This window comes from Excalfactoria chinensis, chromosome 4 (genome assembly GCF_039878825.1).
Source record: "Excalfactoria chinensis isolate bCotChi1 chromosome 4, bCotChi1.hap2, whole genome shotgun sequence".
Classification (NCBI taxonomy): domain Eukaryota; kingdom Metazoa; phylum Chordata; class Aves; order Galliformes; family Phasianidae; genus Excalfactoria; species Excalfactoria chinensis.
This window is the reverse complement of record NC_092828.1, coordinates 5,202,579-5,218,755: the sequence shown is the minus strand read 5'-3', so window position 1 is coordinate 5,218,755 and position 16,177 is coordinate 5,202,579. Positions and strand designations below refer to the sequence as shown.

General features: G+C 50.3%; 3 protein-coding genes across 3 annotated transcripts; all 3 read right to left on the bottom strand.

Annotated features, from left to right (window-relative positions):
- Nucleotides 1-813: 813 nt before the first annotated feature.
- On the bottom strand, nt 814-2,984 carry LOC140251062 (T-cell surface glycoprotein CD8 alpha chain-like). The gene is made up of 5 exons (XM_072334297.1): nt 2,939-2,984; nt 1,998-2,363; nt 1,315-1,392; nt 1,038-1,157; nt 814-857 (listed from the first exon to the last, which is right to left on the bottom strand). Exons 1-5 carry the CDS (start codon nt 2,982-2,984, stop codon nt 814-816), a joined length of 654 nt encoding a protein of 217 aa, XP_072190398.1.
- A 2,426-nt stretch (nt 2,985-5,410) lies between these two features.
- LOC140251061 (T-cell surface glycoprotein CD8 alpha chain-like) lies at nt 5,411-7,751 on the bottom strand. Its single transcript, XM_072334296.1, has 5 exons — nt 7,706-7,751; nt 6,763-7,128; nt 6,409-6,480; nt 5,640-5,759; nt 5,411-5,424 (listed from the first exon to the last, which is right to left on the bottom strand). Exons 1-5 carry the CDS (start codon nt 7,749-7,751, stop codon nt 5,411-5,413), a joined length of 618 nt encoding a protein of 205 aa, XP_072190397.1.
- A 315-nt stretch (nt 7,752-8,066) lies between these two features.
- Nucleotides 8,067-15,251, bottom strand: LOC140251060 (T-cell surface glycoprotein CD8 alpha chain-like). The gene is made up of 6 exons (XM_072334295.1): nt 15,206-15,251; nt 13,515-13,883; nt 12,628-12,720; nt 12,131-12,211; nt 11,858-11,974; nt 8,067-8,083 (listed from the first exon to the last, which is right to left on the bottom strand). The coding sequence occupies exons 1-6, from the start codon at nt 15,249-15,251 to the stop codon at nt 8,067-8,069; spliced, it is 723 nt and encodes a 240-aa protein (XP_072190396.1).
- Nucleotides 15,252-16,177: the final 926 nt, after the last annotated feature.

The window sequence follows — 16,177 nt, the reverse complement described above, 5'->3', positions numbered from 1 at the left end:
GAAAAGGAACACAATGATCATGCAGTTCCAACCCCATGCTATGTGCAGGGTCACCAACCACCAGACTAGGCTACCTAGAGCCAGATCCAGCCTGGCCTTGAATGCCCGCAGGGATGGGGCATCCACAGCCTCCTTGGGCAACCTGTTCCAGTGTTTTACCACCCTCTGTGTGAAAAACTTCCTCCTGATATCCAAATGGAATTTCTCCTGTCTCAGTTTAAACCTATTCCCCCTTGTCCTGTCACTATCGATCCATGTAAACAGTCTCATCCCCTCCAGGTCGTACGCTCCCGTCAAGCATTTGAAGGTCACAATGAGGTTTCCCTTGAGCCTTCCCTTCTCCAAGCTAAACAAGCCCGGTTCCCTCAACCTTTCTTCATAGGAGAGATCTCCAACCTGCTCATTATCTGAGTGGGAATCAAGATCCGTCATCTCCTGCCTCTGTACCTGTAGAACACCTTGTTCTTATTTTTCACATCCCCAGCCAAATTCAGCTCCATCAGTGCCTTAGCTTTCCTGATGTTATCTCCACACATGCAGACAGTGCCCACACATAATTCCCAGTTGGATTTGTAACAATCTCTCCTTCAGCATTACTGCTTGCTTGCTGCAGAAATTAATGCAGCCAATGCTGGTAATCACAGGTAATGTTGATCAGTGTGAAAAGGCCACAATAAATGGCTGAGAAATGTTTTGGATTTTGGCAATTTCAACCCCAATATGGTGATTTCAGGATGGCAGCTTCAACACAGTTTGTCATTTCTTGTCTGTTTACAATTTCTGTTTGCAGTGACAATTCCTCTTTATAATTTCTTATCTATCAGTGTAGGAAGTGATGAAGTTTTCTGTATCTAAAGCTAGTGATGAGGAAAATTTGGAGGAAAAAATTAAGAGTGGTCCTTCTGCATTCCCTGCATCCTGGACATGCAATGGCTGCGTGAGGGCAATCAGCAGGGAGCCCATTCCCTGCAGGAGCGGGCTGTGCTCTGTGGTGTGAGGCTCCAGGAAGCTCTGCAGGGTGTCAGGGTGTGACTTACTTTGGCAGTGCGTGATGTTGATGGTGATGGCAGTGAGGAGCAGGAGGAGGCAGGTGCCAGCCAGGTTAACCCATATGACTGTATCATGGCAGAACTGTGGTGTGTTCTCATGGCTTGATCCTGCAGGAAGAAAGGAGAGAGAGGAAAGGGGAAAGGGCCAGTTGCAGACATCTGCCTGCATCCAGAAATGCCTGTAGTCAGCAGAGACTTTAATTTGGGCTCTTCTGCTCAAAGCAGCACTGCTGGCAGAGCCCCTGCCTCCCCGCAGCTGGGTTACCTGCATCCAGACCATGTTGTGAGCTGTTCTTGGTGACCAGGCTGCTCTGGGTGGTGGCTGTGGTTGTGGTGGGTGCTGCTGTTGTTTTGAATGGAAAGAAGAAATAAGTGCATACAGAGAGGTATGAAAGAAGAGCTTCCTCCTGCCTGTGCCAGGAAACAACCAGCAGTGAACGAACATTTATAGGATCTGTTGGAACTGTGATGTTTTCACATGCTGCACAGCCCTGGTATCAAGGGAACTGGGCTCCTAATTTCTCATCTGTCCCCTCAGATTGTGTGAGCTCTTTGTTATCTCTGTTATAAAACATGTCCTGAGAGTCAAGGGGGTATCTGAGATTCTTTCTGAGGTGCTTACAGCATATGATGTCTATTGGGACTTAATGGGCCAGATGCATTTTGTGTGGAGGTGATATCTTTGAGGCCTTTTAACTCTCATCCCTCAGAGATACTGATGGGATGGGGAAGTGGCTCTGGGCTGTGCAACCATCTCTGTGTTTGGGCAGGGATGGGACCATGAGTAGTGCTGTTGGGCAGGGAGGCTGTATGAGGAGGAGCAGTGCCTGTGTGATGAGATGGCTTGGGAAAGAAGCAGGGCCATGGGGAGTGTGGGCGATGGGCCGGGTTGAGAAGGCACGGGCAGGGGAGCTGGGTGTAAGCGAGGTGGGTGAAGCTGTTGCTGACCTGGCAAGAAGGCGGGTTGTCCAGAGCTGATGTGCAGCACCTGGTTGATGAAGTTGATGCAGAAATAGGTCCCCTCATCCTCTGCCTGGAAGGACTTCACCACCAGCCTGCAAGTGTTGCCTCTCCATGATGCCTCAAAGCGGTTGGATGTTCTCTGATTCGCATGGAAGGTGGTAAAGTCCCAGCCATAACTGGAGAGAATGAAGTGAAGGTTTCCACTGTTGTCCTGGCGGATCCAGAAGATACCTTCATGACTGTTGTAATGCAGGCACTCCAGCTCCAGCCGCTGTCCCTGCTGGGGGTGCTTCATATTCCTGTTGAGGATCCTGACCACCATGCTGTTCTCTCCATGAGTGACGGTGCAGCCTGTGGGCAGAAGTCGGCCATGCCCCCTCAGGTGCTGCTCAGGAAGAGCTCCTGGGGCCTTTGTGCAGGGCTCTTCCCTGCTGGTTTTGTGCGTGGCAGGCAGGCAAGTGGGCTGTGAGGGTGAATGCAGATAGAGGGATCGGCATCCAGCATGCTTGTGTGCTGTGCTGGAGACCCTGGGGACTGAGCGTTGAGAGCGCAGGGCTCTCAAGATGGATGCCGGCCTTGAGAGAAGCCCTTCAGCTGCCTTGTGTGGGCTGCTGCCATTTCCCAGCTTCTTTGACAGGTGTTTCCCCACCAACAACGGCCCCGTGCTCCCTCTCCCCTTCCCCATCGCCTCCAGCAACACCATTCTGAACAGGCTCTGTTCCTGCTGCGTATTGCGCTGCACTCCCACCGCTCCCGCTTCCCTGTGCAGTCCCTGAGCAGCCCTGAATTCCATCCTTTGGGTTTGCCCCTTCTTTCCCTGTGTTTGCTGTTGCCCATTGTCTTGGACGTGGTGCATGGGGAATGCCTTCCTCCACTGTCCTCCTTCCTCCCACACAGGTGCCCCGTCAGCCCGCTTCCATACTCACAGAGCCCCAGGCTGAGCAGGAGGAGCAGTGCAGGAGAGCCGGCCATCGTCCTCGGGGCGGTGCAGCGCAGCGCGGCTGATCTTTCTCACTGAGCTTTGGAGGCAGCGTAACTTATAGGAGAGGATGTGATGTCATCAGGACCCTCTTCTGTGAAGAGCCAGGGTTCATCCTCTGTGGTGGAACAGTGTGAGAAAAGCTTTCTGAAGAACTTCAGTTGTGACCCAAATCTTGGTTTGGTTTATTGTTATAGCATTGTTTTAAATGGTGCCTCAGGGATTTTGCTTTAGTGTCTTCAGTTTCCATTCACACTGACAGTGGTCCATCTAGAAATCAAATCAGCCACCAGAATCTGCTGGTTCTCCGCCATTTCTGGCACTCCCATCATGTCCACATTTGCCAGTAACAAGGATAAATCCTGTTCCATTGTCATAGGCTGCATGTTGTGTTTGATGCAGGAGATATTATGTTTTCTTCTGTTTTCAGATTGATCCATGTGCACTTCTCATCTCTGGGTCCATGCATTGCTGACATGTAGCTGAGTGCTCCAGCTCAGCTGCTCTCTTTATCCTTTCTGTGCAGAAGCCGCTGTGTGCAGGGCAGGAGGTCTGTGATGTGGCAGCCATCTCTGCAGGCCCACGTCCCAGACTCACACATGGTTATTCTTTTCTTAATATAAATTGTTGTGTTTTTGTTCTACAACCACAGGGACTTCCGCCCTGCCAAAAAACACCCTGCTATGCCTCAGCACTGAGGGCCCTTGCTGCTGCCTCCAGGTGACCACTCACACGTTGGTAAGTGCTGGGCTTCCTGCAGCTTTGCACATACAGTAGCGACAGTTTCCCTGTGCTGGTGTTATTTGTGTCTTCTGTTGTTATTTCCTGGCTCTGCTGTTGTTTGTGATGTGTTGCTGTATTCCTGTTTTGCAAATGTGCCCCCTGTTCCTGGATGCCAGAAACCAGGAAATGCTGTGTAGTGCAAGTGCTGTTTTGTGAGAAAATGGGCCAAAATTGGCTATTGCTGGGCTCATTTGATTGGGCTTCAAAGCATTTTGGTGAGTAAGGAAAGCCACTGTGAAGCCTTCTGGAATGGGGTAACTAAGATCAGCCAAGGTTAAACTGTGATGTTTCAGATGCATTCATACAAGGTCATGCTGAGTCCTCACCTGCTGCGCAGCAACTATCAGCAGCACTGATGGTGCTACTGAGAGTTGGTTTAAGACTGATGTGCTCTCAGGTTTAGAAGTTCTTCCTGCCTTTAAAAACAGAGGCATCATAGTATAATGTATGCAGGGGATATGTTGAAATTGGTATGTATTTAGTTTATTCATGTTAAACATTGAATCAATGAGATATGGCTGTGGAGAATGTAGACAAAGTCCTGGAGGGAAGGGGTAGCCTGAGAGGATTTGGAACAGGGCTCAGGAGGGTGTGAGATTGAGATGAGTGATCTTGGTGCTTGCTGTGGGGATTTCAGTTGGAAAAGTGGGATGGATTTCCCACCATGGATCCCTGGTCAGAAAGAGAAATATATTTGAATATAGCTGGGGTTGATTTCTTTTATTTGAAACATTCTTTTATTTGAGAATTGTGAAGAAAACCTATGAATATGCTGAGAGCATTAAGAATTTGAAACATTTAACAGGGATGACCTTGGGAATGAGAGGTAGGCTGGGGTATGAGAGCTGAGTTTTGGGTGTGATTGATGTGTAGGCAGAGGAGGATCATCCCAATGGCCGCGCTCCATCAGGGCAGCTGTGTGTGTTGCTGCTGGGATCAGGGCGGTGCTGGAGGAGGACGCCTGTGTGCCTTCTGCTGAGCAGCCACGCAGCACTGCTTGCTTACGGTGAGCTTGGTCCTGCAAGGGATGGGCTTGTGGTGAGCGCGTGTGACGCGTGGCTGTGCTGATTTCAGCCCTGCTGATGCTTCCTGCTGTTGGTGTGGGAAGATCTGACCACTTGTGCAAGGAGGAACTAAAAATATCAATGAAGATTTCTGAGTTTACTCTTAAATCGCAATCCTGTATTTGAAATTGAGGTTTGACAACAATGAATGAGAATACTGATTTCTGCCTTAAGGCAGCATCTGTTAAAGGCCCTGTGTTGGCTGTAAGCTGACTTAGAGCCCGTAGGGTTCGATCTCCCTCCATGATTCTCCCCCCCTTTTTGTTTCCCTGTCAGTACTGTGGATTGCGTTCAGTGAATTACAGTGTTGAGCCAGAAATTTAGCAGAAAATGCAGATGTTGTGTAGCAGTTTCTCCTTCAGCATCAGTGCTGCTTGCTGCAGAAATTAATGCAGTTAATGCATCATCACTGGTAATGTTAATCAGCATGAAAAGGCTGAATTAACTGCCTGAGTAATGGTTTGGATTCTGGCAGTTTCAGCCCCAATATGATGACATCAGGATGGCAGCGTCAACAGTTTGTCATTTCTTGTATGTTTACAATTTCCGTGTGTAATTCTACTAATGCCTGTCTATACCTTCTTATCTGCAAGTGTAAAATGTGATGAAGGTTTCTGAATCTAAAGCTAATGATGCGGGAAATCTGGAAAAGTGTTTTAGGTGTGATCCTTCAGCATTCCCTGTGTCCTGCCAATGGCTGCGTGAGGGCAATCAGCAGGGAGCCCATTCCCTGCAGGAGCGGGCTGTGCTCTGTGGTGTGAGGCTCCAGGCAGCTCTGCAGGGTGTCAGGGTGTGACTTACTTGGGCAGTGCGCGATGTTGATGGTGATGGCAGTGAGGAGCAGGAGGAGGCAGGTGCCAGCCAGGTTAACCCATATGACTGTATCATGGCAGAACTGTGGTGTGTTCTCATGGCTTGTTCCTGCAGGAAGAAAGGAGAGAGAGGAAAGGGGAAAGGGCCAGTTGCAGACATGTGCCTGCATCCAGAATTGCCTGTAGTCAGCAGAGACTTTAATTTGGGCTCTTCTGCTCAAAGCAGCACTGCTGGCAGAGCACCTGCCTCCCCACAGTTGGGTTACCTGCATCCAGACCATGTTGTGTGCTGTTCCTCTTGGTGACAGGGCTGCTCTGGTTGGTGGCAGTGGGTGTGATGTGTCCTGCTGTTGTTGTGAGTGGATGGAAAAATGGATGAATACAGTGAGATACAACAGAACAGCCTTCTCCCATTCTTGCCGGGCCATAGATGAACATAATGGCCAGCACTGGGGGATCTCCGTAGGGCCCACTTTTTCCTGTGATGCTGTGACACTCTGATGTGAGGTCTGCTTCCATTGCTGAGCTGCTCAGCCATGAAATCTGAGGGCTGTGGGCTCAGAGTTTCTTCCCAGCACCCTCAGAAATTCTGAGCTCTTTAGGTGGTTTCATGCCCTCATTTGCTGCTCTGAGAAAGATTAAGGCTTTCTCTTGTCCTCACGTCCCAAAATGCCTGCAGTCAGCACAGCCTTTAATTCACGCTGTTGCAAGCAATTCAGCACTGCTGGCAGAGTGTCTGCCTCCCTGCAGATTGTTACCTGGATCCGGGCTGTGCCAGAAGATGTCTTTCTTGGGGGTCGTGGGTATGGTGGGTGCTGCTGTTGTTGTGACTGGAAAGAAGAAATAAACGAACTCAGCAGGGTACAGCTAAAGAGCTTCCTCCTATCCCTTATAGGTGCCGCTGGGCTGTGTGACTACATCTGTGTTTGGGTATGGCTAGTACCATGAGTGGAGCTGCTGGGCAGGGAGCCTGTATGAGGAGGAGCAGTGGCTGTGTGATGAGACGGCTTGGGAAAGAAGCAGGGCCATGGGGAGTGTGGGCAATGGGCCGGGTTGAGAAGGCACGGGCAGGGGAGCTGGGTGTAAGCGAGGTGGGTGAAGCTGTTGCTGACCTGGGAAGAAGGCGGGTTGTCCAGAGCTGAAGTGCAGCACCTGGTTGACGTTGGTGATGCAGAAATAGATCCCCTGGTCCTGTGCTGTGAAGGTCTTCACCACAAGCCAAGGGGAGCTATCTCTCCATGATACCTCGAATCGGTGAGATATTCTCTTATTGTCATGAAAGAATGTGCTTTGTGGTGAATTACTGTAGACAATGAAGTGAAGGTTCCCATCCTTGTCCAGGCGGACCCAAGAGGCTCCCCATGTGATTCTGGATGTCCGGCACTCCAGCTCCAGCCGCTGTCCCTGCTGGGGGTGCTTCATATTCCTGTTGAAACTGACCACCACTGCATCCCTCTGTCTCTGGGCGCCAGTGCAGCCTGTGGGCAGAAGTCAGCCATGTCCCTTCAGGTTCTGCTCAGGAAGAGCTCCTGGGGCCTTTGGGCAGGGCTCTTCCCTGCTGGTGCAGTACATGGCAGGCAGGCAGTTGGGCTTTGAGGGTGAATGTGGAGGGAGGGATCGATGTCCAGCATGCTTGGGTGCTGTGCTGGAGTCTCTGGGGACTGTGCATTGGGAGCGCCGGGCTCTCAAGATGGAAGCTGGCCTTGAGAGCAGCCCTTCAGCTGCCTTGTGTGGGCTGCTGCCCATTATCAGCTTCTTTGCCAGGTGATTCCCCATCAACAACTGCCCTGTGCCCCCTCTCTCCCCTTCCCCATTCCCTCCAGCAACACCATTCTGAACAGGCTCTGTTCCTGCTGCGTATCGCGCTGCACTCCCACCGCTCCCTCTTCCCTGACCTGTCCCTGAGCAGCCCTGAATTCCATCCTTTGGGTTTGCCCCTTCTTTCCCTGTGTTTGCTGTTGCCCATTGTCTTGGACGTGGTGCATGGGGAATGCCTTCCCCCACTGTCCTCCTTCCTCCCACACAGGTGCCCCGTCAGCCCGCTTCCATACTCACAGAGCCCCAGGCTGAGCAGGAGGAGCAGTGCAGGAGAGCCGGCCATCGTCCTCGGGGCGGTGCAGCGCAGCGCGGCTGATCTTTCTCACTGAGCTTTGGAGGCAGCGTAACTTATAGGAGAGGATGTGATGTCATCAGGACCCTCTTCTGTGAAGAGCCAGGGTTCATCCTTTGTGGTGAAACAGTGAGAGACAATTTCTGCAGCTCTTTGTCTGTGATCCAGAACTTGGTCACATTTATCCCGATAGCTTTGCTTTAAATGTTGCCTCAGGGATTTGGCTGCCGTGTCTTCAGTTGAGATTCACACTGACTGTGGTCCTTCTGGAAATCGAGTGCATCAACACAGGCTGATGTTTCCCACTCATTTCACATCCAGATCTGCAGAAATTAGGACAGGACTGTGGCCACGGGCATGGGCAAGATGTTGTATTTCCTAGGAGATAATTCATTGCTTTGTGCTTTATTTTATTCAATTTACAGGTTAAAGAAGACCTGGGAATGTTTTACAGCGTGTGTCCATCTGCTCCTTATCTCTGAGTGTATGCATTGCTGACATGTAGCTGCATTCTGCAGCTCAGCTGTTCTCTGCATTTCTTCTTCGCTGTTTCTGCAGGAGCCACTGTGTGCAAGGCAGGAGCTCTGTGCTGTGATACACATCAAGGCAGCCCCGTGTCCCAGTGGTATGGTGAGTTTATATGTTTATTAATATCCCTTTGGTTTTCTTCTTCAACCACGAGGACTTCCGCCCTCTCTAAAGAAGAGAACAACCATCCCATTTTAGCTGCTGTAACACTCCGTGGCCTGCCCACTGTCTGTAAGTGACCTCCTGTACACTACTAATAGTTTTAGCTACCTGCAGCTTTGCACATACAGTTACAGCAGTTCCCGTATGTTGGTCATATTTGCCTCTTCTCTTGGTATTTCCTGGCTTTCCTTCTCTATTTGGTAACGTGTGAGTTGTTGTTCTATTACCTTTGCAAGAGAATCCTCAGGATGTTAAAAAGGCAGGCACTTCTGACTGGTGGAAGTACTGTTGTGTGAGAAAAGGAGCTGAAACTGTCTGGGAACTGGGCTTATCTCATTGGGCCACCAAGCATTGTGGTGAGTGTGGAAAGCTGGATTGAGGCCTGCTGAGGCCTGTAAAAGGAAGGTTTTATGAGGCTGTAAGTCATACAATGTGGGTGTGAGTTTGATGAGATGTGTTGCAAAAAGGTGGTTAGAGAGGGTTAATCTTTTAAAGAACATGACAAGAGCCTTTGTCTTTAATTCCCATCAAGCACGTTAGAACCATGGACTCCGAGGCCTGCATCCATTTCCCAGCCAGGCGTGTGGGTTATGCTGCTTGTGTAGGCTCTTTGTGTTGTCAGTTTAGTCTCCTCACCCAAAGCAGAATCCGTGCTGCCTTTGCGGTGGGGTCAGGTGCTGAAGTGATGGACTTGCCTTGTGGATGGCTGACGTTGTCCCATGTTTTGTGAGGTGCTGGAGCGATCTGCTTCTGCCTTACACCGGGACTGTGACCAAAGCAGGAAAATTCCTGATTTCTGTGGATCAGAATGATGGGACTGGAAGGGGAGCTGTAGACAAATGAGGGTGCTTGAATGTTTCTGGAGCCTGAATTCTCACCCTGCCATGGAGCATGGTTGCCTACCATCAGCCTCTCATGTTGTGAGATGTGTTGGGATATCTTCTACAGTTGGAGGGCAGGATAAGCCAGACAGGGCTATTGCCTGTCTCAGTTTGGTCATCTTTCCTCCCTCTTCTCTCTTTGTGACAGTGTCACTCCACTATGGGTGGTTCCCAGCTCCCTAACAGGTACCCAGAAGTTCCCCGCCTAAACATGGAGTTGCCCTTCCTCTTGGTCTTCACGTCTCACGGATGGAGCTGGTTTGCACACAAGGCCACCCCCTTCTGTGAAGTCCTCAGGCCCTGGGCCCTGAGTCACAGATCAGAAGACAGCTTTTCATATTCAGCTTGTTATCTTCTGAGCTGCTTTGTGAGTCATTGCTACAACAAAGATACCCCCATGCCCTGCATCTTCTGATGTTGCACATTGTGCCATGCCGGATGATGACGACTCTGCTGTGTCATATGGTGTGTTTTTGGGGGAATCACTCCTTTCTGCTGCCTTTAAGAATCTGTTAATGAATATATGTCTTTATGGAGAAGTGGAAGCTTATTGTCAGTGGAGAGAGAGCAGTATGGTGCTGTCATGCATCCCTTCCCAGCAGGGACACGCTCCATGGGCCAGAGAGTGACCTGAGCTGGCTTAGCTCTGTTGCAGACATTTGTGTCAGATGAAGCCACTGTGCTGCTGTGCCTCCACCACTTGTCTTCTATGGAAGACATCAACTGGGGCAAAGATTGCACTTTGCTGGGTTCTGTATTTATAGATCTTTGCAAAAAGCAGTTTCTGTTTTCTATTGTAATACATTAGAACTACTGTCCCATTTTTAATTATTCTATTATGAAAAGCTTCAGACCGAAGGAGGATCTCCAGGCATAGCTCTGATTTAAAACCTTCACCAATGGAGGCAATTTAAAGCAGAATCCTGGATGAATTTTCTCTATGTCTGCTGGGGAGTTTTCAGTTGCACAAGCTAGGAGAGAGTTTCTCCCATTTGAGAAATGAATCAGACTCTCATTTCTTCAACAGCATTTGGAGTGGGTCTTAATGGTGGGATTTTGTTTTGTTCAATACTAGTCGGGTAGCACATTGCGTTATGAGTCTTTCTGCCTCCTATGCCATTAATGAATTATACTAAGTGAGAGAGACAGAAGTTGGATTCAGCTTGTAGGGAAGAGTTTGGAATTGAGAGGCTGAGGCATCAGAACTGGGTATTGATCTGCTGTGTTTATTGGTCATGTGGTGGAAGGCTGAGCTGTGCAGCACAGCGGTGCCTTTCCCAGCGTGGCACGGAGCTGCTGGGCTTGTTGTGGTCAGCGCTGTGCCCCGCGGTCTGGCTGTGTGACAGCAGTGTGGGGCAGGAGCACATGTCAGGCGGCGGGAGGAGTGCAGTGCTGGTGGGCAGCAGAGGAGGAGCAGCCAAATGGCCGCGCTCCATCAGGGCAGCTGTGTGTGTTGCTGCTGGGATCAGGGCGGTGCTGGAGGAGGACGCCTGTGTGCCTTCTGCTGAGCAGCCACGCAGCACTGCTTGCTTACGGTGAGCTCGGTCCTGCAAGTGACAACAGTGGGTGAGATGTGGTTGGTTTTGATCAACCATCTACTTTGTGCATGTAGATCATTTGATCTCTTGGGTGAGGAAGAGCTGAGAGTTGACTGAAAGTTTCAGAATTTCCCCTCCAGTCACAACCTTTGATTCAACTGGAGGTAGGAAAAGTGAAATACTGGCATTTAAACATTCACTGCACTGGCTGTATTCTTGGGGTAGGTTAAAGATTTCCGACATGAAGTTGTGCCAGAACCTTTTGCCTTCCCTGACATGTAGCCTGACTGCTTTCATCATAGCAGTCTCCGAATATGCATAATTAAGGAGGTGGGCTATAGCTGAATCTGCTGTTGTGAGTGTTGGCATTTGGCTTTGCAGAACACATTCTTATGCATGTTTCTCCTGTTATGTCACAGTGCTTTTGGTTCTGGTACTTCCATAGTTGAAATACAGATTTAAGGATGGCAGGGGTAATGCAGTCTGGTAGAATAACATTTCTGTGTTATCAACTACCGTCTGACAGTGCAGAACATGATAAATATTGTGAAAGCTGAACTAGAGTTGAGGAAAATTAGGCATAGGATTTTGAGAGCGGTCCTTTTGACATCCCTGTATCCTGGACACACAGTGGCTGCATGAGGACAAGCAGCAGAGAGCCCATTCCCCTGGAGGAGCGGGCTGTGCTCTGTGGTGTGAGGCTCAAGGAAGCTCTGCAGGGTGTCAGATTCGACTGAGACAGAGGAGGATTAGGTTGGATCGTAGGAGGAAGTTTTTCACCCAGAGGGTGGTGACACACTGAACAGGTTACCCAAAGAGGCTGTGGTTGCCCCATTCCTTTAGGCATTCAAGGCCAGGCTGGATTTGGCTCTGGGCAGCCTGGGCTGCTGGTTGGTGAACCTGCACGTAGCAGGGGGTTGAAACTGTACGATCATTGTGGTCCTTTTCAGCCCAGGCCATTCTATGACTCTGTGATTCTGTGACTTACTGTGGCAGTGCCTGATGGTGATGGTGATGGCAGAGAGGAGCAGGAGGCAGGTGCCAGCCACTCGAACCCAGAGGAAAACATCACAGGTAGAATTCAGCTTGTTCTCATTGTTTGTTCCTGCAGGAAGAAAGGAGAGAGATGAAAGAGGAAAGGCCCAGTTGCAGAATCTCCCTGCATCCTGAAATGCCTGTAGTCAGCAGCAACTTTAATTTGGCCTCATAAGACCAAAGCAGCACTGCTGGCAGAGCCCCTGCCTCCCTGCATCTGGATTACCTGCATCCGGGCCCTGTCTGGAGATGTCCATTGTGGTGACCTGGCTGCTCTGGGTGGTGACAGTGGGTGTGATGTGTTCTGCTGCTGTTGTGAGTGGATGGAAAAATGGACAAATACAGTGAGATACAACAAACCAGCCTTCTCCCCCTCCTGCCAGACCATAGATGAGCCTGTGGCCAGTTTAGGGATGTTCTGTAGTGCTTCCTCACTTTGTCCTGTATTGCCATGACACTCTGATGCGAGGTCTACTTGCATTGTTGATCTGCCCAGTCCAGAGAACTGGGGGCTGCGGGCTCAGAATTTCTTCCCAGCACTCGTAGAAATTCTGAGCTCTTTAGGTGGTTTCATGCCCTGATTGGCAGCTCTCTGAGAAAGATTAGAACATTCTTTTTTCCTCACATCCTGAAATACCTTCAGTCAGCGCAGCCTTTAATTCATACTGTTCCAGGCAAAGCAGCACTGATGGCAGAGCCACTGCCTCCCCACAGCTGGGTTACCTGCATCCAGACCACGTTGTGTGCTGTTGTTCTTGGTGACCGGGCTGCTCTGGGTGGTGGCTGTGGTTGTGGTGGGTGCTGCTGTTGTTTCGACTGGAAAATCATAAAATCATAGAATTACCCAGTTTGGAAAAGACCTTGAAGATCATCAAGTCCAACCGCAGCCCAACAAGTACCCTAACTCTAACAACCCTCCTCTAAATCATATCCCAGAGCACCACATCCAAACGGCTCTTAAACACATCCAGGGATGGCAATTCAACCACCTCCCCAGGGAACCTATTCCAGTACTTAGAGGACTGAAAGAAATAAGTGCATACAGAGAGGTGTGACAGAAGAGCTTCCTCCTATCCTTGCCAGTATGCAGACAGCAGAAGAACTTTTATGGGGTCTGCTTGGAACAGTGATGCTTTCCCATGCTGCACAGCCCTGGAACCAAGGGATTTGGTCTCCTAATTTCATATCTGTCCCCTCAGTTTGTGTGAGCACTTTGTTATCTCTGTTATAAAACATGTCCTGAGAGTCAAGGGGGTTTTTGAATTTGTTTTTGAGGTGTTTTCAGCGTATGATGGCTGATGGGACTTAATGGGGCAGATGCAGTTTGTGAGAAGGTGGTATCTTTGTGGCCTTTGTAACTCTCATCACTCAGAGGTTGCTGATGGGATGGGGAGGTGCTGCTGGGCTGTGCGACCAACTCTGTGTTTGGGCATGGCTGGTACCATGAGTGGAGCTGTTGGGCAGGGAGCCTGTATGAGGAGGAGCACTGCCGGTGTGATGAGACGGCTTGAGAAAGAAGCAGGGCCAAGGGGAGTGTGGGCAATGGGCTGTTTGAGAAGGCACGAGCAGGGGAGCTGGGTGTAAGCGAGGTGGGTGAAGCTGTTGCTGACCTGGGAAGAAGGCGGGTTGTCCAGAGCTGAAGTGCAGCACCTGGTTGATGAAGTTGATGCAGAAATAGATCCCCTGGTCCTGTGCCGAGAAGGACTTCACCACCAGCCGAAGGGATTTTCTTCTCCAGTTAGCCTCAAAATTTGTTGATGTTTTCTCACCCTCTTGCACTGTGTTGGAATAAGTTTGGATACTGGAGACAATGAAGTGAAGTTTCTGATTCTTGTCCAGTCGGATCCAGAAGATAGGTCTGTTTCTCTCGTAATGCAGGCACTCCAGCTCCACACGTTGTCCCTGCTGGGGATGCTTCATATTCCTATCAAGGAACCTGGCCTCCATCGTGTTCCTTTGTTGCTGTGCAGTGGTGCAACCTGTGGGCAGAAGTCAGCCATGTCCCCTCAGGTGCTGCTCAGGGAGAGCTCCCGGGGCCTTTGGACAGGGCACTACCCTGCTGTTGGGATGCATGGCAGGAGATGGGCTGTGAGGGTGAATGCGGAGGGATGGCCTCCAGCAACACCAGTCACAGAATCACAGAATCACAGAATTTTTCAGGTTGGAAAAGACCTAGAAGATCATCTAGTCCAACCATTACCAATACTTCCCAGCTAAGCCATATTCCTCAACGCAACATCCAAACGTTTCTTGAACACTCCCATGGTCGGTGACTCTACCACCTCCCTGGGCAGTGCATTCCAATGCCTGACTACCCTTTCTGAGAAGAAATACTTCCTAATGTCCTGCCTGAACCTCCCCTGTCGCAGCTTGAAACCATTCCCTCTAGTTCTATCACTGTCTACATGAGAGAAGAGGCCAACACCCAGCTCACCACAACCTCCCTTCAGGAAGTTATAGAGAGCTATAAGGTCTCCCCTGAGCCTCCTCTTCTCCAGGCTGAACAGTCCCAGTTCCCTCAGCCGCTCCTCATAAGGCCTGTGCTCCAGACCCCTCACCAGCTTCGTAGCCCTCCTTTGAACACGTTCCAGGGCCTCAATGTCTTTCTTGCAGTGAGGGGCCCAAAACTGAACACAGTACTCAAGGTGCGGCCGCACCAATGCCGAGTACAGGGGGACAATTACCTCCCTATTCCTGCTAGTAACACTGATTTTGATGCAAGCCAGGATGCCGTTGGCCTCCTTGGCCACCCGAGCACACTGTGGGCTCATGTTCAGCCATGCATCAATCAGTACTCCCAGGTCCGTTTCCTCAACACAGTCCTCCAGCCACTCTGTCCCGAGCCTATAGCATTGCCTGGTGTTGTTTTGGCCAAAGTGCAGGACCCGGCATTTGGTCTTGTTAAACCTCATCCCGTTGGCTTCGGCCCAGCTCTCCAGCCTATCCAGATCTCTCTGTAGGGCCTCGCTACCCTCAGGCAGATCGACACTCCTAGCCAATTTGGTGTCATCTGCGAACTTACTGAGGGAGCACTCAATGCCCCCATCCAAGTCATCAATAAAGATGTTGAAGAGCCAGTCAGAACAGGCTCTGTTCCTGCTACATATTGCGCTGCAGTCCCACCGCTCCCACTTCCCTGTGCCGTCCCTGAGCAGCCCTGAATTCCATCCTTTGGGTTTGCCCCTTCTTTCCCTGTGTTTGCTGTTGCCCATTGTCTTGGACGTGGTGCATGGGGAATGCCTTCCCCCACTGTCCTCCTTCCTCCCACACAGGTGCCCCGTCAGCCCGCTTCCATACTCACAGAGCCCCAGGCTGAGCAGGAGGAGCAGTGCAGGAGAGCCGGCCATCGTCCTCGGGGCGGTGCAGCGCAGCGCGGCTGATCTTTCTCACTGAGCTTTGGAGGCAGCGTAACTTATAGGAGAGGATGTGATGTCATCAGGACCCTCTTCTGTGAAGAGCCAGGGTTCATCCTCTGTGGTGGAACAGTGTGAGAAAAGCTTTCTGAAGAACTTCAGTTGTGACCCAAATCTTGGGTTGGTTTATTGTTATAGCATTGTTTTAATTGGTGCCTCATGGATTTTGCTGCAGTGTCTTCAGTTTCCATTCACACTGACAGTGGTCCATCTTGAAATCAAATCAGCCACCAGAATCTGCTGTTTCTCTGCCATTTCTGGCTCTACCATCATGTCCACATTTGCCAATAACAAGGATAAGTCCTGTGCCATTGTCATAGGGTGCATGTTGTGTTTGATGCAGGAGTTATTATGTTTTCTTCTCTTTTCAGATTGATCCATGTGCACTTCTCATCTCTGGGTCCATGCATTGCTGACATGTAGCTGAGTGCTCCAGCTCAGCTGTTCTCTTCACAGTTTATGTGTAGATGCTGCTGTGTGCAGGGCAGTAGGTCTGTGATGTGGCAGCCATCTCTGCAGCCCCACGTCCCAGACTCTCACATGGTAACTCTTTTCTTAATTTAAATTCTCGTGTTTTTGTTCTACAACCACAGGGACTTCCGCCCTGCCAAAAAACACCCTGCTATGCCTCAACACTGAGGGCCCTTGCTGCTGCCTCCAGGTGACCACTCACACGTTGGTAAGTGCTGGGCTTCCTGCAGCTTTGCACATACAGTAGCGACAGTTTCCCTGTGCTGGTGTTATTTGTGTCTTCTGTTGTTATTTCCTGGCTCTGCTGTTATTTGTGATGTGTTGCTGTATTCCTGTTTTGCAAATGTGCCCCCTCTTCATGGATTCCAAAAACCAGGTAATGCTGTGTA